The 24,706-nt window shown below is 37.9% G+C and overlaps 1 protein-coding gene and 1 long non-coding RNA gene across 4 annotated transcripts in view; both read right to left on the bottom strand.

Moving 5' to 3' along the window:
* Positions 1–1,909: 1,909 nt before the first annotated feature.
* Positions 1,910–6,712, bottom strand: LOC110679099. The gene is made up of 2 exons (XR_002502206.1): positions 5,982–6,712; positions 1,910–2,146 (listed from the first exon to the last, which is right to left on the bottom strand). It is a non-coding gene; the product is annotated as an uncharacterized LOC110679099 (long non-coding RNA).
* A 162-nt stretch (positions 6,713–6,874) lies between these two features.
* Positions 6,875–24,706, bottom strand: part of LOC5569731 (spondin-1) — a 136,829-nt gene continuing 118,997 nt past the window's right edge. For all 3 annotated transcript variants that reach the window (XM_021853052.1, XM_001652905.2, XM_021853053.1), the window contains exons 4-8: positions 17,779–19,268; positions 8,210–8,540; positions 7,986–8,150; positions 7,769–7,926; positions 6,875–7,680 (exon numbers count right to left, since the gene is read on the bottom strand). In XM_021853052.1, the coding sequence (XP_021708744.1) occupies positions 7,372–7,680; positions 7,769–7,926; positions 7,986–8,150; positions 8,210–8,540; positions 17,779–19,268 (2,453 nt within the window). In that variant the 3' untranslated portion in view covers positions 6,875–7,371. The remainder of the gene's footprint in view (positions 7,681–7,768; positions 7,927–7,985; positions 8,151–8,209; positions 8,541–17,778; positions 19,269–24,706) is intronic.

Below are 24,706 nucleotides of genomic sequence, written 5' to 3'. Positions count from 1 at the left end.
GACAAAAAAACATTTGAATCCATTTTGAATTCGCTTAGAATTATTGCTTTCACTCAGGCCTATACGGGTTAAAGCATTCGAATTCATAATAACTTAAAGTTAATCCATGAATCTTCATTAATTATGATAATACTATAGATTTTGACGAAACTAAGAGATTTTATGCTAAATTAGCATTTCAAATATACTTGTGGCTATCTGTATATTTTGGAATAATTTTAAAACCACCTCAAATAAGACACAAAAACTGGATACATTCTGAAAAAAAAAAAACTACTGTAATATAAGGAAATTGGGACTGATTGAGCTCCATAGATTATTTTTCTTTCGGATCCCCACTCAACGGCGACACGAGATATAGTATTGGTTGCTGGTTTTGGATAGTCTTTGCCCAATTTTCGATGGTCGTCTGCAGCGCCGTAGCGTGCGGTTGGCCAGGTTGGCACCCGCCAAGGGCGCCAGCCTAATAGGGGCGCCAAAATACGTGAATCGTTTGGACAATTTTTGGAGATGTGTATTAAATTAGGGCTCCTTTTTAGTAACAATTTCAAAAGAATTATTGGACATAATAAAGTAAAAATTATATATAAAGTATTAAATGAAACAATTTCTGAAAAGCTTTTAACCCGTATAGGCCTGAGTGAAAGCAAAAATACTGAAACCCTCACCGCTCAGTGAATTCTTAATGGATTCAAATGATTTTTTGTCAGTTCACTGGCCCACATATCTAGTTTCTAGAAGTGGCCAGAGAAACTCGGAAATATTTCTGTGGTCGGAGTTATTCCGGTGGGTTACTGGGTCAAGTCGGGTAAAAAAGGGCTACTTTTTGGGACATACCAAGATTCCTTTATTTATTTGCAATGACCATAATTTTAATTTGCATAAATCATTAAGATCTGATATTCAACATTATAAATGAAGAGTTTTGCACCGTTTTAAATATACCGGATGTGGCCATTCGGACGTAATGCCTGGAAGAACCGGCTGTAGATTTATTGGATACTAAACCGTTTCAATTCTCGAAAAGTAGAAATCAAACATAATTTTGCACTAAAATGCGTTCCCATGATCTTGGCACAGATGTTTAGATACAAATTGGCCACTTTATCATAAGTTTGTGGCGTCCCGGGACTCGAAAATGATTATTTATAGAATTAAACAAATGCAAAACTCATAATTATCCAATTTAATCGTTTCTCAAAAAGTTTACACTGATGTAATTTTCTTAAAATTCCGTCATGTAGTGGCAACATTATAGCCGATTCCTGAAATTATCTGTGACTTGAAATTTGCCTACCTTGAGGGGCACAAACGCATAGTACCCTTCTCACCCGACCTGACCCAGTGATCCACCGGAATAACTCCGGCCACAAGAATATTTCCGCGTTCCTCTGTCCACTTCTAGAAACTAGATATGTGTGCCAGTATACTGACAAAAAATCATTTGAATCCCCAGTATTCCGAAGATTTTCTTAAATTTTTTCTTCGTACAAACACGTCGGAGCTCTGGACGAATTCATCAGTGAAAGAATCATGTAAGTCAAAACTCCCGTTCTCAAGCCATTTCGTGACATACAAACATTATTCCATTTTTATTTATATAGATAGATAAATCTGAATGTACGCTGAAAATTAGTCAGTATGTTTCGATCACTGGATTTAATTATTAAAATTACAAGAAATAATTTCCCAGATACGACTCTTTGAGAAGTTGACGGGCAAAATTTAAATTCTACTTAGTCTTGATAAAGGTTGTAGCATAATGATTAAATTTGTAGAAAATAACACTGAATCTCAGACTGGATCCTAAAATATTTTTTCATAGAATACTGATTATGGATCTAACATTATCATGAGCGGTACTCACGGCAGAATTTCAAAAGAAAATTGGGAAAAATCAAGGACAGGATTCCGAGCAGAGCTCTTGCTTTATCTTGTGGTTGTGGTTTAACAGAATGTTGTGTATTTTTTTCATAACTTCGATAATGTTTAAATTTATAAACCTAGCCGAAAATTCTCAGAGCAGACATAATTTAAGAATCTGCAATACATTTTTAATAACATATAGAACATTCTACACTATTTGAAACTTGTTTGGTTTTTCAAAAAAGATTGAAGTAGAAAGGTTGAATCTAACTATTTAGACCTTTAAATTAATTAACTCATTACGCGTGGTAAAGATGGACAAATTATGGGTGAAATTATGAAAAAAATCCACGTGCTCGGCTGGGATTTGAACCCAGGACTCTTGTATGCTAGACGAGCGCTTTACCAACTAAGCTACCGAGCCACTTGGTGACCCAATAACTGAGTTGGTTACAAGTTTAGAATTCAAATCCCTACAGACCACGCGGACCCCTTTCATAACCAATATCCATCCATCTCTTGTTCCTACACACGCGGAGCGAGCGAGTGCGATTTATTTAGTGTTGAAACTGTTTGCCTATCGTACCTACATCGCTTCCACAACAACTGTATTGTGGAAGAGTAAAGATGTGGGAAGGCTATCAACGTGTCGTTCTCACTCAAGTGACGACATGACTACTACAGAGAGGCAGTACACTCTAATATAAACTTACACTTATATTGAGCTGTTCGGTAATCCAATCCGCATGGTTATTAAATTAATTAACTCATTACGCGTGGTAAAGATGGACAAATTATGGGTGAAATTATGAAAAAAATCCACGTGCTCGGCTGGGATTTGAACCCAGGACTCTTGTATGCTAGACGAGCGCTTTACCAACTAAGCTACCGAGCCACTTGGTGACCCAATAACTGAGTTGGTTACAAGTTTAGAATTCAAATCCCTACAGACCACGCGGACCCCTTTCATAACCAATATCCATCCATCTCTTGTTCCTACACACGCGGAGCGAGCGAGTGCGATTTATTTAGTGTTGAAACTGTTTGCCTATCGTACCTACATCGCTTCCACAACAACTGTATTGTGGAAGAGTAAAGATGTGGGAAGGCTATCAACGTGTTGTTCTCACTCAAGTGACGACATGACTACTACAGAGAGGCAGTACACTCTAATATAAACTGACACTTATATTGAGCTGTTCGGTAATCCAATCCGCATGGTTATTAAATTAATTAACTCATTACGCGTGGTAAAGATGGACAAATTATGGGTGAAATTATGAAAAAAAATCCACGTGCTCGGCTGGGATTTGAACCCAGGACTCTTGTATGCTAGACGAGCGCTTTACCAACTAAGCTACCGAGCCACTTGGTGACCCAATAACTGAGTTGGTTACAAGTTTAGAATTCAAATCCCTACAGACCACGCGGACCCCTTTCATAACCAATATCCATCCATCTCTTGTTCCTACACACGCGGAGCGAGCGAGTGCGATTTATTTAGTGTTGAAACTGTTTGCCTATCGTACCTACATCGCTTCCACAACAACTGTATTGTGGAAGAGTAAAGATGTGGGAAGGCTATCAACGTGTCGTTCTCACTCAAGTGACGACATGACTACTACAGAGAGGCAGTACACTCTAATATAAACTGACACTTATATTGAGCTGTTCGGTAATCCAATCCGCATGGTTATTAAATTAATTAACTCATTACGCGTGGTAAAGATGGACAAATTATGGGTGAAATTATGAAAAAAATCCACGTGCTCGGCTGGGATTTGAACCCAGGACTCTTGTATGCTAGACGAGCGCTTTACCAACTAAGCTACCGAGCCACTTGGTGACCCGATAACTGAGTTGGTTACAAGTTTAGAATTCAAATCCCTACAGACCACGCGGACCCCTTTCATAACCAATATCCATCCATCTCTTGTTCCTACACACGCGGAGCGAGCGAGTGCGATTTATTTAGTGTTGAAACTGTTTGCCTATCGTACCTACATCGCTTCCACAACAACTGTATTGTGGAAGAGTAAAGATGTGGGAAGGCAGTACGTCTAGCATACAAGAGTCCTGGGTTCAAATCCCAGCCGAGCACGTGGATTTTTTTTCATAATTTCACCCATAATTTGTCCATCTTTACCACGCGTAATGAGTTAATTAATTTAATAACCATGCGGATTGGATTACCGAACAGCTCAATATAAGTGTCAGTTTATATTAGAGTGTACTGCCTCTCTGTAGTAGTCATGTCGTCACTTGAGTGAGAACGACACGTTGATAGCCTTCCCACATCTTTACTCTTCCACAATACAGTTGTTGTGGAAGCGATGTAGGTACGATAGGCAAACAGTTTCAACACTAAATAAATCGCACTCGCTCGCTCCGCGTGTGTAGGAACAAGAGATGGATGGATATTGGTTATGAAAGGGGTCCGCGTGGTCTGTAGGGATTTGAATTCTAAACTTGTAACCAACTCAGTTATTGGGTCACCAAGTGGCTCGGTAGCTTAGTTGGTAAAGCGCTCGTCTAGCATACAAGAGTCCTGGGTTCAAATCCCAGCCGAGCACGTGGATTTTTTTCATAATTTCACCCATAATTTGTCCATCTTTACCACGCGTAATGAGTTAATTAATTTAATAACCATGCGGATTGGATTACCGAACAGCTCAATATAAGTGTCAGTTTATATTAGAGTGTACTGCCTCTCTGTAGTAGTCATGTCGTCACTTGAGTGAGAACGACACGTTGATAGCCTTCCCACATCTTTACTCTTCCACAATACAGTTGTTGTGGAAGCGATGTAGGTACGATAGGCAAACAGTTTCAACACTAAATAAATCGCACTCGCTCGCTCCGCGTGTGTAGGAACAAGAGATGGATGGATATTGGTTATGAAAGGGGTCCGCGTGGTCTGTAGGGATTTGAATTCTAAACTTGTAACCAACTCAGTTATTGGGTCACCAAGTGGCTCGGTAGCTTAGTTGGTAAAGCGCTCGTCTAGCATACAAGAGTCCTGGGTTCAAATCCCAGCCGAGCACGTGGATTTTTTTTTCATAATTTCACCCATAATTTGTCCATCTTTACCACGCGTAATGAGTTAATTAATTTAATAACCATGCGGATTGGATTACCGAACAGCTCAATATAAGTGTCAGTTTATATTAGAGTGTACTGCCTCTCTGTAGTAGTCATGTCGTCACTTGAGTGAGAACGACACGTTGATAGCCTTCCCACATCTTTACTCTTCCACAATACAGTTGTTGTGGAAGCGATGTAGGTACGATAGGCAAACAGTTTCAACACTAAATAAATCGCACTCGCTCGCTCCGCGTGTGTAGGAACAAGAGATGGATGGATATTGGTTATGAAAGGGGTCCGCGTGGTCTGTAGGGATTTGAATTCTAAACTTGTAACCAACTCAGTTATTGGGTCACCAAGTGGCTCGGTAGCTTAGTTGGTAAAGCGCTCGTCTAGCATACAAGAGTCCTGGGTTCAAATCCCAGCCGAACACGTGGATTTTTTTTCATAATTTCACCCATAATTTGTCCATCTTTACCACGCGTAATGAGTTAATTAATTTAATAACCATGCGGATTGGATTACCGAACAGCTCAATATAAGTGTAAGTTTATATTAGAGTGTACTGCCTCTCTGTAGTAGTCATGTCGTCACTTGAGTGAGAACGACACGTTGATAGCCTTCCCACATCTTTACTCTTCCACAATACAGTTGTTGTGGAAGCGATGTAGGTACGATAGGCAAACAGTTTCAACACTAAATAAATCGCACTCGCTCGCTCCGCGTGTGTAGGAACAAGAGATGGATGGATATTGGTTATGAAAGGGGTCCGCGTGGTCTGTAGGGATTTGAATTCTAAACTTGTAACCAACTCAGTTATTGGGTCACCAAGTGGCTCGGTAGCTTAGTTGGTAAAGCGCTCGTCTAGCATACAAGAGTCCTGGGTTCAAATCCCAGCCGAGCACGTGGATTTTTTTCATAATTTCACCCATAATTTGTCCATCTTTACCACGCGTAATGAGTTAATTAATTTAATAACCATGCGGATTGGATTACCGAACAGCTCAATATAAGTGTAAGTTTATTTAGACCTGTTCAAGATTTTTGTTAAGATAAGACCTCCTTTCAAAATGTTTGCCTGGTTTATTTTTTTCATGTTCATTTGATGGCTTTTAAACTATATTCCATCGAAAATATATATGGTTAACTTACTTTTCACAGATTTCCGATGAACCTTTTCTTCCACCGTAAAATTAAATTTAATTATAAAGTTCTTGAAAAAAAATAGCAATTTTTGTAAATAATTCTTTCATTAAGATACCAATAATTGTGCAGAAAGCTTCCAATTTTAAGGGTTATTGTAATTCTTTAGAAATTAATTGAAAAGTCTTTGATATATTTCAAGTTTTTGTTGATTGATGAAAAATTTGTGATTTCCACATTGCTATTTTGCAATAAAAATTTTAGAGAATATCTTGACTAAATTTACACTGATTAATTAATAAAAAAGGCTCTGCTTGAAAACGAATGGTTCAAAATATTTGTTAAAAACTTGTTTGTCATCAAAATTTGCAAATTTTGATTGAAACATCTAGTAGGACCAGTAAATTTGTTTCCAGTCAAATGAACTGTAAATGTCTTCAAAAATTTTCAAATCATCTTTCAGCTAACATTCAAAAATATTTTGTTTGCATGAGTTTAGTCAATAATTTAATATGTTCTGAACTGAAGAAAACTATTTATGACACTTTTGATGATTTTCATAAAAATTGTTTCAAAGATAATTTTGATAAGCTTTGATTAATGGGCGCCAAATTGGAGGTTCGCCAAGGGCGCCATGAGGCTACGCTACGGCTCTGGTCGTTGGTCGACTCAGCAGTACGCTATTCAATCATGGATGAACGAATGAATTTGCAAATTTGTGAAATCGTAAAAAATGGACAATAAGGGATTTCTCAACTCAACTATTAAAAAGACAGTTCAATTTCGGTTGATGCAGTTTCATCTTCTAATAGTCACCCAGGTTTCTTTATTGTTGATTCATTTAAACATTGGATTTGGTTGGTTTTGTTGTTACACCGTCGCCACATGCATTACTACTAATATATGGATTAGCCTTTTTTACACATTCAAATCATTGCTTTTGATCAATTATTCAGTGGTTATGTGTTCATCGTTTATACCAATGAATGTCTGTGTTTGTGTATGTGTCTTGTACAAAAAACGTTGTTTCCCTATTTTACTTATACATATTTGTTGATATTGTGATTACATCATTATATGCCAATCAATTTGATTACAATGTTTGAAATAATTATCTGTTAAATTAATCTGTTTCAACTTGATTAGTAAACGTACCTTAGAGATTGTGTAGTGAGTATTCAGTTAAACAAACAGTCTAAAAAGTGCTTCAACTACGATCTGTTAAACGAGTATTTCAGTAAAACAATAAACAAATCTCGCCTCCCCTGTCACTCCTTCTCAGTTACCCAGCAAACAGGGCATTATATCACATTTTCGCTCCTCGAGCCGATGCGGACAGTGCCGAGCGTGTTCCGAGTTCAGCACGTAGCGTGTCCGCTGCTGGACGGCGTAATCGCCGCACGTCTTGCTACACGGAGACCACGCGGACCAGGCCGAATAGTCGCACTCGATCGGTTCCGGCGTGTACCGGGTGCTGGGTCCCCACGAAGGATTGGTATCGTGCCGAGAGGAGTCACAGTGCACAAAGCAGCGTTCCACTTTGCGGAGTTTCCGTGGACACCGGTGACCACCGTTCGATGGATGAGCCTGATAAATATTAAATAGAAAATGCATAATATACCATGAAGAAAGCCGCAGAAATGGGAGCCAAAACGTCGACGTAATTGAAACTCACCAGAATTGTTCGACTTTTCACGCGGAAACCTTCGCCGCAAGTGGCATTGCATGGACCTCGCTTCCAGTGCGAAGTCTTGCAGTCCTGTTTGAAGTCCGACGAGTAGTCGGAGTTGATGATCGTCTGATCTCTGATCGGAATGTTGGTGAATTTACGATCTGTGAAATATGTAACAGTTTTCTCAAATCCACAAGGCTTAAACAAAGATTATCAGTACCTTTACTGCAGGTGTCCAAACAATCTTCACGGGACATGAAGTTATTATTGTTCCCACCGCATCCCGTAAAGAATAGAATCGAACAGTCATTCTTGTCGCTGTCAAAGTACCATCTCGTCTGTGAATCCCGACAATTGCCAGGTTTCGGTTCCAGGAAGCAAAGTTCTTTTGGAGAAACTCAATCTTAGTCCTCATTCTATAAATCTTGATCATCAAAAACTTACCAGGAACTCCGTACAGTCCATCGCACGCCGGCAGATCATGGCCACAGGTGACCTCCTCTACGGTTTCCACCCCGTAGCACGGATCATCCCGATCCAGGGTCGTCAAGCCACCGTCGTAGTCGGCTCCGGAATCGTCGTCTTCGTCCTCATCGTCATCGTTCATGGTCGGGCGCCTTCTCGCCAAATAATAGTTGACGAATCGCTTGTGATGCAACTTGGTGTTCAAGGCAGCGCTCAACGGCATACGGGTACGCATCTTGCGACCAAGGCCGCACGTTACGCTGCACGGTCCCCACTCGGACCACTGCGACATCTTGCACTCGGGGTTGATCTGCAAGGGTTGAGAATAAGATCAAGCTATGAAGATTACAAATACATAATGAAAGTTGATAAGTATCTTGTGTTCTCATGAACTACTTTACCATGGATAAGGATTCTCTTAAATTTCGGGTGTATCACTTGCTGACTCATCATCTGTTAATTAATTTCGGGGTAGTGTATGATTCACACTTGGTTGTGACGCTAGACAGATTGATGCAAGGATTTTCAGATGAATCTACCTCATTGGAATTGATCACCGTTCAGTGGAGGAGGCCTTTGTTCTTTTGAAGGGACAAACAGCGAAGGTACACTTACCCATTGATTTTACCAAAACGAAATACATAATTGCAAGGAGAGCTAGAGGTAAATCTAGTGAGCTGAGGTACGCTTCAACAAAGTTACACAAAATTGAGTACGAGTCGCACGAAATCCAGCATTTCTGGACCAACACATCAAATGTGTAATTTTAACACATGCTGTAAAAACTGTTCCTTAGATGATTACTTATTTTTGCAAAGTATATGACACATAAAAAAGTTGCGTAATGAGCATCTTCGCGCGTCCTGAAGTCTGAGAGAATTGAGCAGAAATCAGCACAAAATAATTATTCCAGGATTTGTGAAAACAACACACACGATGTGTTCAGAGCTGAAAGCGACTTGAAAATAGGAACTTGAGATCTCTTGCCTGCAAACCAGATACAAAAAAAAATTCTCGAAGAGAAACCTCAAGGAGTTATTCCAGAGATTCATCCTAAGATTTTTTTAAGAAATTCCTAAAGGAATTCCAAAACGGATATATCAATTGTTTCTAAGAGGAACAGTTGAAGGAATTCTTGAAAGAATACATGAAGGATCCTTGGAGAAGCTTGTGCGGGAATCCAAACATAAAAAGTAATTTTAATAAGAATCCTTCGAAAATTTGTTTAAGCGATTCTTGAAGAAGTATGCGAATTCTTAAAAGTTCTTGAAAAATTTAAAAAGTGACAGTACCGCAAGAAAATTTGCAGTAATTTTGTATAGGATTCTTTCAGAAAACTTTCTGAACGAATATTTGGTGAAATGTTTGAAGCATTTTCTAACGGAATTATTGTAAGTATACTTAAACGAAAGATTTCATGGAGGAATCCTTAAAGTATATATTGGAGCAATTCCTGGAGAAATTTCACGACAAAATTTCACGAGGAATCCTTAAAGTATATATTGGAGCAATTCCTTGAGAAATTTCACGACAAAATCTTGATGCTTATTCCAGATAAATCGTTCGTTGTCAAAAACCTATGAATAGTCCCGAGACGAACGAAACGAACAATCTTGGCCCTTAGATTCTTGGGAGAAGCTTTTCAGCATCAAGTGAAGGAAATGAATTAGTTATTGACCTGAGAGAGTTACGCAAAACCGATGTCCGACGCCATTTTTGAAATCCAAGATGGCGACCTCTGGTTGGGGAAAATCTTTGGAAACCCAAGCAATACGGGTATTTTCTGAATGCTCATGACAAGGAGATGATGAAAATAGATGTCCAACGCCATTTTGAAATGCAATTCACTAAAACCTCAATTAACGAAGTATTTTTTATGCAAATTCAAATGACGTCCCTTTTTTACGAAGTAAATTCAAGAACATGAGTACAGATCAGTACATTGTTCCATTTGCTTATATGAAGAGTTAGGATTTTATGCCATAGCTAAGTATCATCAATATACAACTACTTACGTTTGTAGATACTCAGGCCTATATTCGGCGGAGTCCTTGGAAGTCCAAGAAAACCGACACAACTCAAAAAATGCTTTGTTTTCTAATATGGATAGTTAGAGGCCTTTGCAATATTAAAAAAAATATCTAATGATAATTGGTCACGCTTGTACATCCTAAGGTTTATATTCGATAGAGATCTTATAGGACTAAGAACATCCGCATAAGTTACACCGTTTACTCACAGGGGCCTATGGAGTATTTGCAAACTAACTTTAAATCAATTATTACCGTTTTAGATACCAAGGCCTTTATTCAATGGAGGCCTTGGGGGACCTAGGACATCGGTACAAATTATAACAATACTTATTTTACTGCTAGGGCAATTCGCCTAATGTTGAATGGCTAAAAACCTCGCTTATTGTTGTACAGTCCGTGTGTTCCTTATGGCGTGTTGAACAATCAGCAAACATTTTAGCCATTCGACAATTGTCGAATTGCCCTATGAACAGATAAGGGCAAGTGCCATATGAAAAAAGTATCTATTGGAAATTGGTTACGCTTGTAGATCCTGAGGCCTATATTCGATAGAGGTTTTGGAGGATCAAGGACATTCACACAAATGAATACTATACCAGGTGCCTCTGGAATAACCTTTAATCACTTATGGTTAGGAGACTGTGCCATACTAGAAAACTATCAATAGACCATTGATCACGCTTGTAGATCCTTAGGCCTACTTTCGATGAAGTCCTTGGAGGACCTAGGGTATCGGTAAAAGTTATTTATAACAAAACTCATTTTACTGTTGTGAATATGTAAAGGCCTGTGCCATAAAAAAAAACATCGAGGGATCGCTTAATACGCCAGTACATTGCAGGTATACATTCCAGGAAGTTTTTGGATGAACTAAAACACCTATTGTACTCACTTAGTTATCAAAACTCGGATCTGACAATCAAAATGATTCTTCAAAATATAACAATCTATTAGGGTCCAGTATTGTGTGTCCTATCCAACATTGAGAGCCTTTCTTTGTTTGCTTTCTCTTCCATCATTTACTAAGCCGCATTTACATCTGCCGATGTGAATCACTAGTCAAGGATATTGTTTTTCGATCTACAGTCAAAAACTTTCCAAAAGCTTCAGTATTGTACTGTCTCTTGATTATGATAGCGAGAGAAGAGAATCTCTCATTGTTACTTAGATCTTTTAGAAAAGTTCGGCGAGAATTCTCATCAGAAGCTTTTACAAAAGACTCCAAAGAAGTCCTCACAAAAATTTCTACAGGAGATAATTCAAGTCTCCAGAAAAAAAAAATCACAGCAGCCTACACAAAAATATCTACAGAAATCTTTTATTTGTGAACATCTTAAATGTGGCGTACCGAGTGATTAATTGATAAGGCGAGTACTTCCAAAAATTCTGTCCATTTCATTCAACCGAAAGTGAGTCGTGTTTTGTTCTATCACATTGTGCGTTATTTTAGATTTTTGCCTGTCATATTTGTGTTCCTATAGATATCAAGTTATGTTATTTCTTGTTTGTGTACTTATTTGAAAATCCTCAAGCTAGTTCGTGCTTACTCAAAGGTTCGTTTGTTCCGAGATGTGATGTACCAGCCATTCCATTATGCAGTCTACCACTAAGAACTACCACTATACGGATTGTCAGCGTGCTCGTCATCCCTTGGTTCCGAGACGACGGAAAGCTTCAGCTGAGAATAATTGGATCCGGTGAGTTCGTTTCAATTGGGTCTCACATGGTTTGTGAGTGCTCGAGGACTATTGATGATCGTAATCTGTTGTTTATTGCTTCTGAGCATTTAAACAACTATGCGAGAGTTATTTTTATGATTGCTACATTACCACAAGTTGTTTATTAGATAAGTCAACCGTGGTGATCTGACAGTGCTGGTTTGAGGCAACTTCCATTTATTTTGTAACGTTGAAATTGACAATTTTTGACCTCCATAACGCTTTCCGTTTGAAAAATTCAAATTATTGTATGTGCCATAACGCCTCTAGAACGTTACGTAGTTTGAGGATGGCGGTAAAAATTTTCCAAAATCAGGATTTTCTGAATATTTTGCATTCTACTTTCAACTTGTGTGCATTTACATTTGAAAAGGTTCAAATCGTTTTGATTATTGTACCGCAAGGTTGATTTTATTTTAAACTGTTGACCCGACAAATCTTGTTTTGTCCCGCAGTAGGCTGTTCGATAATGGGAAACAAAATTATACTAAAAAAGTGTCAGTTTTCCACCACTGTTATTTCAATTTTCACGTGAAGTTCTTCGACTTTTTGTACACACAATCACGTCGGAACACATCAAGAACTTAACTGTGAAAAAATAAGGTGAATCCGTTGACTCGTTCTCAAGTTATTTCGTGACATACAAACACCATTCCATTTTTATTTATAACTAGTGGTCCCGGCAAACTTCGTCTTGCCATCATGTAGGCTATAGGAAAACGCTGTGGTTTGTCCCATAGAAAATGACAGTTACGTTCACTCTCGTTTTTTCGGCTTTCCCGGTGAATATCCTGGCATTTTTATACACGCAAAGTCGTCGGAACCCGTGACAAACAAAACGGAGAAAGAATCATTAAGATCCGCTGATCCGTTCGTAAGTCATTTCGTGACATACAAACACCATTCCATTTTTATTTATATAGAAGTAGAAGAAGATACATGTTTCGCAGATAGCTGCAAACGGGAGGTTAGTTTTCTTTTCATTTCAGAGAGCGAGTAGTGGCGCTTAAGCCTAGGCTCTAGAGCCAGGACATACGGGGAAAACACCTATGTCCCATCCCAGGAAAAGGATCGCAAACAATAATGGAGTGCGCAATAACTTTCTTAGCAACGCCATTTCCAACGATTTTGCCTATCTCCCTAAATGGAATGGTTGGTACGATTGTCCCCGTTTCTTCCTTCCCACAGCTTTAAAAATTTTCGTCTATCATGTTATTCATTCTTGAATAATCTGATCGCCGTTATTTATTGATTTTTTTCCAAACCACAAGTCTGCACAGTGGGCCTGGCCATTTTAGTATTTGTATCAAATTGTTGATATGCTGCAAATATTAATGTTGACAAGAAAATACTGGTAGCAATTTCAGTATTTCCAGGATGCTTTTCAATATTGGCTGTGCAACCACTTAGATTAGATTACATTAGATTAGGTTAGATTAGATATCAAGTTTATATGTTAATCAATCGTTCATTCTCGCATAACTTTTCAAAGGGACCCATCTAACAATGAGAGGCTTCCTTTATTTACTTAACCTATTATCAATAACTGAGCCATATTCACCTCTTCTGTTTAGTATTTTTTAGTATAACACGCTAGCCAAGAACATTTTCTTTCGATCCATAGTGAATCACTTTTCAAAAGCTTCATTGTTTCACGGTTCTAATCAAAAGAGAGGAGAAAGTTTCTCATTTTTAAAAGTTAAGCAAGAATTATATATTAAACAATTGAAGCTTCTGCAGATGCTACAAATCTCACAACCAGAGGCTTCTTTGCGTTTCACGTTTCAAACTACCGCCATCTGTCAGTCTTGTTGCACGAAACACCTTTTCGTGCAACATGCTCACCAGATGATGATGGTGTAAGCTGGACAATGGATTTTGAAAAAAAAAAAATGTTCTAAGTGTTACGTCTGTTTGTCTGTGCTTGAACATTAAGCCCTCGGAGACTCGAAGTTGCACATAGATTCAATGAGCGGGGTATGGAATTACTGCCCATATAGTAGCTACTCCGCGGTTTATAGAAGTCGATTTTATGCTGAAATCATCATATTAAATTAGTTCCACCGCGCTACGAACACGCATCATAAAGTGTTCTGTATCGTCCTTATGCTGTTCACATCAGTTTCCAGTTGATAGCAAGGAAAAGTGAAGATTGAAGATCATCGATATTCATTCTCTTCAAAACCCGCCATAATCTAGAGCTGCCTATCAACGCACACACCAAAATGGTGTGCCGGAATTGCTGTATGGAAATAGTATATGAAGAACTAGTGATTGCATGTGAAGGTTTTTGCGCAGGATCAGACCAGGCAAAATGTGTTGGATTGACGAAGGATGAAAAAGTTTGCTGTCGAAAGAATCCTTGTATCTTCTGGATTTGCACAAATTGCAGTACAATTTTGCTTGAAAAAATCACGGTGAAATACGTTATTCTGATAAAATGCAGGCCAAATTTAGGCTCAATTTATCCGCTGCGAGAAGTGCGACTGAAGAATCCCAGCCAACAAATATGTTCACATAACTGAGGCTGCAAGCGAATAAAGTGAACACTAACACATTCCCTCTATATATTCACACAAATCTGGAGGCCATATACGTACATATCTGAGAATTTATCATGGTCAATACAACTCCAGACAATTTGATTTGGCGTTCACTAAAGTTTCATGTATGATTGTGTATTGCAGTTTATATGGATTAATTTTTACATACAAATAAAATAAGAAGAAATAAAATATCTTGAGACAAGCCTTGAATCTCTGACATTTAGATCACTAGCCTGATACGCTATCACTATGCCGCCCAGTTGTTGTTGCAGGACGTGGTCTTTAAGTAAACATAAATGGAACACTTTAGAGCATTGTTTGTGAATGTTACCGATCTTAAATGTTGTTTGGCAAATTACCAAACTAGTGCACCACCGAAGGTTTCATGTTTGCAGTTGGAACGAAGTGCAGCAGTTTGTTATAGACATCGTACGAAAATACTGATGCAAAGTGATTCAATTGTTTTTCTGTTGAACGGTGATGTTCTTTTAACCTGTAAGTCAATACTTATGTTTATGAATTCCACCTTTTCTGTTTATGTTTGGTTCTTGCCTTGTATGATTTTATTTCTACATCAGATGAACTCATATGTATTGTCACATTGATGATTATAATAGAGTCATACCAAATAAAAAAGAAATCGTGATGGAATGACAGTATGAAGTTACATATTTGGTCAGAATAAAATGGAATTCTATAAGATGCAAATTCAAGTCAGATGAAATTTATTACTTCATTAACGATTTCAATCAATTAAGTCTTGCATCATATCCAATTCCAACGGAAATTGTGCATGTATACAATTTGAAATTAACATCCTTATATGATCTCTGGTTTGCTGCGATGTTACATTACACAATAAGGACTGTTCATTTTATAAAGTGGACACTTTGCTTTTGCTATATCTTTTTCATTTATTGATAAAATTACAATCGGTTTTCTGTGTATCGTTAAACTATTATTCCACAATGTTATGGAAAAATAAAATCTTACAAAATGCTTTTGGTTAAAGAACTAAAAAGTTTTTCTAAAAACTCCTAAGAAAAACTGTTCATCAAAGTTAAGCATTTTTTATGAACAAATTATATGTTGGGATCCTTTATCACTCTACTAAAGACAGCGCTATAAAAATATGAATAATATTCCTTCGTTCCCTGACACTTGGTCATTCTAGTGATAGATCATTTATGGTCAAATTTGCTAAAACACCATCCCTTTACTCCCAGCAAAAAAGTACAGTAAAAATCGTGTTAAAAATTGGTTTATGCTACTAAAGAAACTATATTTGCATAAAAGAGAGCAATATCGCGAGTCTTAACCACATTTTTAGGTATACATTTATCGCCTTATAATCGTTTTATTAAAAAATCTCATACTTTTAAAATCTTGTACGCCTATTTATCGATCTACTGCAAGTTGTAATCGTTTTTCTCCAAATATTTCGAAAGGTAATCTCAGAATAACACATTATGAAAACAGTGCATGGAAAATAAATTTGATTTTATTGCAGCAGTTTTCCCAACATTGATGATTGTCATTGTGCTTTGGAGGCTGTTCTGGAAATAAAGCATTTGTTTTTCTATTGTGTTTTTAATGTGACGTGGGGACTAGATGAGCAACTCTATGAAGGCGTAGGTTATTTTCCATACTAAAACTATATTAGTACTTCCATCAGGACGTTCTTCAAACCTACAAAAATTAATCATATCAGTTTCATTGACATTTAAAATATTTTTCTCTAGAAAAATGAGTGAAAAAATGATTTTATTATATTTGAAAAATTGTTGCTCCAAAAATAACCAGATATTTCTGAAAATTGTTGTTCAATTATTCAAAACGAAACTTATAACAGTGGCGTAATGAAAAATCGTTGCATAATAGTATTTTTCAATTTATTATCATAATAACCAGATATTTTCTGCAGGCTTCTGATTGATGGTGCTTTCGAAGTACAAGCCTTTCTTGAAAATAGAAAATATAAATTGTTGAATTTTCCAGTCAATTTCTAATAATAATTGTTTTTGATAACTTCCAAAAATCGACTGTTCTAAACGTGTTGGCTTATTAGTTTGAAATTTAATTATTTTTGTGGCTTTTTTATTATCACAATATTGTACTACATTAGTCGATCGATGTACAGAAAACCGATTCCGATTTCATTGATAAATCAAAAAGATATTGCATGTACAAGGTGTCCACTTTATAAAATGAACAGTCCTTATATGCACTACACTGCCCATAACTGCATATTTGTAACATTCGACAAAAGTAGGCATTGAGTAAATGGAATACAAAGTTTGCATTTTATGGCAGTATGAGAGGTAACTAAAATTTCTAAAAATTACCAGGAACTCAAAAGTGCTTATTTGAGGCTGATATTTTGTACAACTCATATCGCATACTAGGTGAATTGTCAGAAAATATATCTGATAGAAATTTCATTGCTATTGCATCACGAGGCTCATTTATAATCTCAATGTGACTGTTATGCGGTTATAATTACCAATGTGACAAAACAACTTGGTATTTTTTTCGAATTTTCTAGAACATTCTCACAGATTTCAGTAAGTTGATCGAAAGCATTTATCATTTGATGTCTCTCCATGGTATTAACTCCAATTTGTCAAAAATGTCGAATGTGACTGTTTTGCAGTTATGGGCAGTACAGTGGTTCAAAAAATCGTTTTTCCTCCACACCGCTCATTCGAATCTTGATCAAATTCTGAATGTCCTCCCAAAAGTTGAGCTCATTTGGATGAAAACTGAGACTGCCCAAGCCCTTCAAAGTTTATATGGGAATTACTATGAGAAAAGCAACCAATTCATTCAATCGCTCATATTGTTTGCCCATGTGTTCTTGGGGATTAGAACTACGTTGATACTGTGAGATACATTCATCAGCTACAACTTTGTCGAAGACCGTTTTCAAATCGGACGGCTCAGTAATTAGTTACCGAATATACCTTTGCATCTCCACAGTTGGAAAGGGCTTTGAGTTAGTGGGATAAAGTAATGATCTGGGAGTCATCTATGGATGGTAATACGATGAAATATTCACGCCTAACTGAATTCGAGATATTACTCGGCTCATGCATTGCATACCCAACAGGTTTACTTCCGGTCCAATCTTTCGGTCCCAAAGAAGCAAGTGACACAATGAACGAACCAACAATTCTCCAAGTCAAAATTTAGTTTTAAGTCAGCTATTAAACCATGAATAAATTTTGAGAATGTTGAATGACAATACTCACATTAGCGCTGATCACCGGCTGCGAAATGTCCCCGGCGCACTCCTCACTGCACGGTACCGTCTGCTGCAGCCTCGGTGGATTCGGCATCCGTTCACACTTCTTACGCGCTCCCTTCTTCTTGTACTTCCTCGATCGAGTCTTGTTACCCTTACCGCAAGGAGTACTGCACTCACTCCACGGTCCCCACTCGGTAACTTCACACTCCGGATCACTCTGGTAGATGATGTCCAACTCCTGGCTGGTCTGGTAGTCGCAGTCCCGTTCTGGGCCCACACATGGTCTCCTCTCAAAAAGCTTCTTCTTGCAGTCGGCCTGCTTCGCCTTGACCGGGTATTTGAACAGCCGACGGCGAGTTTGACGACCCTTTCCGCAACGGGAACTGCACTCGGTCCACTCGTCCCACGGTTCGGTTTCACACGCTTGTTTCGATTCGTTGTCTTCGTCATCGGATTCGCAGTTCTTCTCGTAGAGTCTTTGCCGGGAGAGATAGATACGAGCGAGTGGCTTCATCTCCGCTCCGCTCGGGTCGTAGAATGGAGAACGAGGATCGTTCGGATAGTTTGACTTGATCCTCCGGATTGCATCCGGGGGATTGGTTGGTTGGTCTGGAGAGATGTAGGTTGGGCCGCTGTCGGTTCCTGCGTCCCATGGATACAAATTCAAGATTTTGTTCTCAATCCAGGAACAGTTGGTCAAACACAACTCCAGTCCGGAAACCCCGACAATCCAATCAGGTGAGGGGTCCAGCATCGAAACAATCGACACCAAGTGATGATTGGAGTCAACTCGGAATACGGCGAACGTTTTCCCTGTCACATTCGGATACGATATGCCTCTGGCTTTGATAATCGTCCGGATTTTGTCACTTTGGTTCTTCAGCTCACTCTCCAACATCCGAGTTGAACCATGCTCAGCCACTTGCTTCAATCCTTCGCTGGCCACTTGGCCGTATTCCCAGAAGCGATAGTCTACGGTGTGGGATGCTCCAATGACATCGCTGAATCGGGTCAACCATCCGTTCGAAGGGAAATCTTTCGGGTGAGTATGCCTGGACCACAGGCCTTCAAAGGTCAATTCGTACTTTGCTTCGTCGCATGCGCAGCATTCCTTTAGAACCGGTGGTTGAGTATCCACGGAGTCCGCTTCGTCTTCGCAGAAAATCTTGCTCAACGGACCATCGTCCATGTACCACACGTCCCGGTGTTCCACTACGGTTGCCCGGATCGCTATGCAGCCGCTTCCGGCTGGTGGCGCCACCCAGTTGACCTGGATTTCGCTTTTCGGTATCGAACTGGTCTGGGTTACCGCATTTGGGCAGCGTTCGCTGAACTTGGTCAGGGCATCCCCCAGCAGGTTGAATGTTCCCACGTGGTGCAGTGCTCCGTTGTTTTGTGGCTCCGGCCGACTAAGGGTCAGTTCTTTTTCGGCGGCCAAGAAGAATCCGGAAAATTTGTGGGGCACTTGCATGGACCGGATGCCGACCAGACTGACTGTGGAAAAGAGGAAAGAAAATGGGGAATTAGTAGAAGCATGATGTAAAACATTGGAACAGCAGTCTACGCAACATGATGCAGAGTTATGATTTTTACTTGACGAGTGCTGTACAAATCGAGTTCTGCAACGAGCCACGTATACTGTTTTTACAATTTCGAAGAAGACTGAGGGCATCAGAAATCCTACAGAGATGCAATCACCATTACTCTGCAATTTCTGAAAATTGTTGTTCAATGATTCAAAACGAAACTTATAACAGTGGCGTAATGAAAAATCGTTGCGTAATAGTATTTTTCAATTTATTATCGCAATAGGCTGTTTTACATCACGTCAATCTGTCATGAAACGGCCTACTTTTCTGCACTGAATTATGCAGTGTCATAAATATCGTTACGAAATAGAGTTAGATAACCATAGTTAAAATTGATTTCCATGGCTACCTCTATGGTCTCTTGGATCGCATTTGCACTGGTTTTATGTTCTTTAACTCGATATCTCCCTAACTCGATGGTCCCTTCAATATCGAGCTATGGAGAGTTGACTGTAGTAAAATAGATTCCAACAAAACATTCAGCAACCTTGGAAGAGATAAAACAATATGCCAAACAGTTTTTAAGTAGCAGTAATCAGGGTGGTACTATTTTTATTTCCCTGAGTGTATCTGACCCATAAAATATTATGTTTTTGAATACTTCATGAAATGGCGCAAACTTCAACCGATACCCTTCTGTAACTGACACGAGTTATCCATTCCTTTGTGAGGCGAACAATTTACATATCACACGCCAAATGAAGCGAAAACAATAATAAAACAGATTCATGTACGGTACGTGGAATGACGTGCGGCACCGAACCAACCCGAGACAGATCTAGTAAACTGTGCAAACTTCGAAAAAATGTGTCACGATAAACCACAGCACGGATTTCCATGGTGTACTACGATGAGCTTACACACATGCTATCCCCATCACCATCATCATCATCATCATCATCTTCTTCCTTCTCGGAGGGAAAGTCAATGATGATGCGCTAACGTGGTCGCGAGGTGGTGGCCCTAAGGGATATTTGGACAATCCAGCTGCCCAAAATCAAGACATTTTTTGTATTCTTTATGTGTTGTTAGCAGCGAAACATGTTGACGGATTTCACGCCAACTCGACAAAGGGATTGGCAGTACCCCTTCAGAATTCAATGAAACTTTCTGGGTGTGAAGACTATGTGAAACTAACATACTTTACATACTTTGTTTTTTTCAAAATCGATCTAGACTAAAATTTGGAAAGGGTTAAAGTTTTTTTTTACTTTTTTTTATAAACCCGTATAACTCGAAAACGATAAGATCTACAAAAAAGTGTTGTATGGGGGACTGTCGTGAAATTTCCTGACGTTTTAGAGAAAAAAATTGAAAAAATAAAAACACACTTTATACACAGAAAAAAAAATTCAAAACTTTAAAGTCGATTTAAAAAAAAAACGGCCATTTCAGATTTTTATCAGTCTTAAGCAAAAAGTTTCGTTATTAAATTTACTAAACGTCGTCCATACATTGCAAATTGGGCATATTTTAGGGAAAAAAGTTTTTCTAACATCGAATTTTTTAAGTTCCAAAGTTTTTTTTTACTTTTTTTATAAACCCGTATAACTCGAAAACGGTAAGACCTACAAAAAAGTGTGGTATGGGTTGTATGGGGGACTGTCGTGAAATTTCTTGACGTTTTAGAGAAAAAAAATTGAAAAAAAAAACACATTTTCTGCACAAAAAATAATATTCAAAACTTTAAAGTCGATTTAAAAAAAAAAACGGCCATTTCAGGTTTTGATCATCCTTAAGCAAAAAGTTTCGTAATTAAATTTACTAAAAGTCGTCCATACATTGCAAAATGGGCATATTTTAGGGAAAAAGTTTTTCTAACATCGAATTTTTTCCCTGAAAGAAGAGACGAACCAGCCAAGGGCTGAAAGTCTCTCTAATAAAGAAAATTCATTCATTCATTCATTCATTCATTCATCGAATTTTTTAAGTCCCAAAGTTTTTTTTTACTTTTTTTATAAACCCGTATAACTTAAAACCGGTAAAGATTTAGAAAAAAAATATTTAAAGAATAAAACACATTTTCTACACTGAAAAAAAATATTCAAAACTTTAAAGTCGATTTAAAAAATAAACGGCCATTTCAAATTTTGATCAACCTTAAGCAAAAAGTTTCGTTATTAAATTTACTAAAATCGTCCATACATTGCAAATTGGGCATATTTTAGTGAAAAAAGTTTTTCTAACTTCAAATTTTTTATACCCTAAACTGAAATTTATTTTTTCAAAGATTTTGTTTTAAACCGTCAAATTTGATTGTGTTTTCAAGTGATAAATGAGTTTGAATCAGAAAATAGATTGTATTTTTTATTGAGAATAGTTAAAAAACGGAATTATACAGTGATTATGTTTTTTAAACGCAGGCAATCAATCAATGGACTTCGCCTCTGCCTATGAGAAAATCAACTCCGTCTAACAATCCGACGGATGTTTATGGTTTTGAAGGTATCACAACAGTATTGCAAACATTGAAAAGTAACAACCTTATCCATACCCCATTAAATTCTCTTCTAGAATTTTTTTTTATAAAAAACGAACTTACTAAACGTACCTGCGTTAAACGCCAGATGAATAAGAAATAATGATTATGTTTGTATTGTTATCTACCTGAAAAAAGTTGATAAGCTCATAACTCATGATTTTATTTGCAAATAACAGTCTGCTTTTCTACGAAACAAAAAAGACTCCTTAAAACAAGGTTAAATACTGGTAATTAGCGACTTTTCTGAAAATTATAACGCTGCTCAAGGAAATCACTGGAATAATTCCCAAGCAACGATACACCAATTCTAGATTTACCATAAAAAAGATAATAAATTGGAAAATGTTAGTTTTATTATAATATCAGACCCATGACACAGTAGCAGTTCAGCTATTTATTTCAAAATTGATAATTTTTGTTAAACAAATCAAAAGTTATTTTTAAGTCAGATGGAGCTGCAGCTCATTAAAAATAAAAAAAATGTCAGCTTATGTAATTTCAAGAAAATACATGGATTGGAAGCAGAGTGGCACTGTTTTGCCACATCCCACGGCAAAGGCCTCTGTGACGCTATTGGTGGCACTCTCAAGCGAATGGCAAAAAGAGCAAGTCTTGCAAAATACTATGGAAACACAATCGCAACTCCGCGAGAACTATTCGACTGGGCAGTGAAACAAACTGATACATGTATCATCAAATTAAATTTCTGTTATATATCAAATGAACATAATGTTAAAATGACAGAGGAATTGGTGGAATTTTTTGATAAGGTTAAAACTGTCCCTGGTACCCAAAAATATCATTGTTTTATGCCTATTAGTGATACACAAATTGCAGCCAAACGGTTTACCACCCAAGTAACCATAAGCACTAATAATAAGCCCTTAATCAGCATCATAGATGCGTACTTGCATTATAATAGCACCACAAATGCTTACACACCTTATAACAGCACTTCCGCTGCAAATAAACCCTATTACAGCATCATTAATGCTTCTAAGCCTGATGCATACAGACATTAAATAAGCACTATATTGGCTTTATATTCGAATACAGAGCATGTTTAAATGCCATCCAGTGTTTTGACAGATATACCACGTGCTTTGTGTTTGCAGGTTTTATGACGGGGAAATGTGATGGTTTAAATTGGTCACTTTTCTTTCCAATATTATTCATCTTATGTGGCCGGAGAAGCAAAGGAGCAGGACAACAACTCAACAATACGGGTGTCGCAGGTTCGAGACGCAAAATGAGGAATTTCATCATCATAAAACGAGGAACAAAATGTGGCAATTGCAAGTCCTCAAAAGGATGAAAACTACCAAAACGAATATGTCTGATACAAAGAAGTACTATTTGTATCATTTTATTACATTTTTTGCATACTATTAGAGGTTTCCGTTTTCATTCATTCATTCATTTATTTACCTCGTGTACCAGTTGCTTGGCTCTCTGGCTGCGTACGCGAAAGCACAAAATATTCACCCTAAAAACCTGGTGAAAACAACTGACGTTTCTCACGTGGTCTTATATCAGCATTAGCATTGGTGCAGAGAAGCACGGTTATATCTAGGCACTATAATGGCACGCTATTTCGCCATTATATGCTTATATAAAACTGACATGCATCAAATGATTACTCTATATGCGCATATAATGCTGTTACCGTGCCGCATTATCGTGCTTACTGGTTACTTGGGTGGTTACATATACTCTTCTTCTTATTCTGCTTTTTCTTGACGTTACGTCCCTACTGGATCGAAGCTTGCTACTTAGCTTAATTAGTTATAAAAACAGTTTGTTAAATAAGAAATTTCTTCCATAATGCGTTTTTGATAACTGATTGATTTGCATGCATTTGCATATATCTTAGAATTTAAGAATAATCTATATAAATAAAAATGGAGTGGTGTTTGTATGTCACGAATTGACTTGAGAGCGGGACAACCGATTTGCACAATTCTTTCACTGTTGTCTTCTTGAAGGGTTCCGACGTGTTCGAATGACGAAAAAGTTGAGGGAAGTTTTTTGGAAAATTGATAAAACGGGAGAGTATTACTATGTTATTTTGTATGGGAGGTTCCAAGACATTTTTCAACAGCCTACTTGATGGCAAGACGAAGTTTGCCGGGACCACTAGTGATGAAATAAAAATTGCCTAAAACCAATGATTGATTTTTTAACCGTATGCATTGTCGTTCATTTAATGATGTTTAAAGATTGCGCATTTAATGTTCCAGTTAACTGCCGCTCAACATACATGTGAGAAAAATCGAAAATCAACAGCTGAGTAGTAGCATTTGTTTCTTTACAGAAGCGAATAAATACCATGCCATGAAATATGAAGTGCTTTTGATCATTCTCGGATATTCGGTGATAGGTTCCGATAAGGCTCCAAATGGCCACTTTCGGAACTTTTTGTGCAATTGTCTTGTGAGGGCTTGAATAACATGAATTTTCCCACAGAATTTAATATAGATCTTCTCATATGTTTCCTTAGCTGTTTGGCCTTATGACCCAACCGGAATTAAGTCTTTTTCTCAACTTGGTGTATTACAAGCTCTTGCATATTAGGGGTCATGCACAAATTACGTCACGCTCCAAGGGGGGGGAGGGGTCGAGCCAAGCGTGACAAGGCCTTACAATATCTCATACAAAAAGTGTGACAAAGGGGGGGGGGGGGTCGAAAAAGTTGAAATTTAGCGTGACATAATTTGTGTACCATCCGACCATCGACTTTGAGTCTAGTACACGACACTGAAGACGGCCTTACAGTTGAGGTCGAAATACGCGTATCTGTCAAAGGATACAAACTCTAGTGGAATTAAATGGTAAAGTACTAAATTCGGTTTTTTCATCTA

Source organism: Aedes aegypti, chromosome 3 (assembly GCF_002204515.2).
Source record: "Aedes aegypti strain LVP_AGWG chromosome 3, AaegL5.0 Primary Assembly, whole genome shotgun sequence".
Lineage (NCBI taxonomy): Eukaryota > Metazoa > Arthropoda > Insecta > Diptera > Culicidae > Aedes > Aedes aegypti.
Note: the sequence above shows the minus strand (reverse complement) of the source record. Positions and strands in the feature narration are given on the sequence as shown.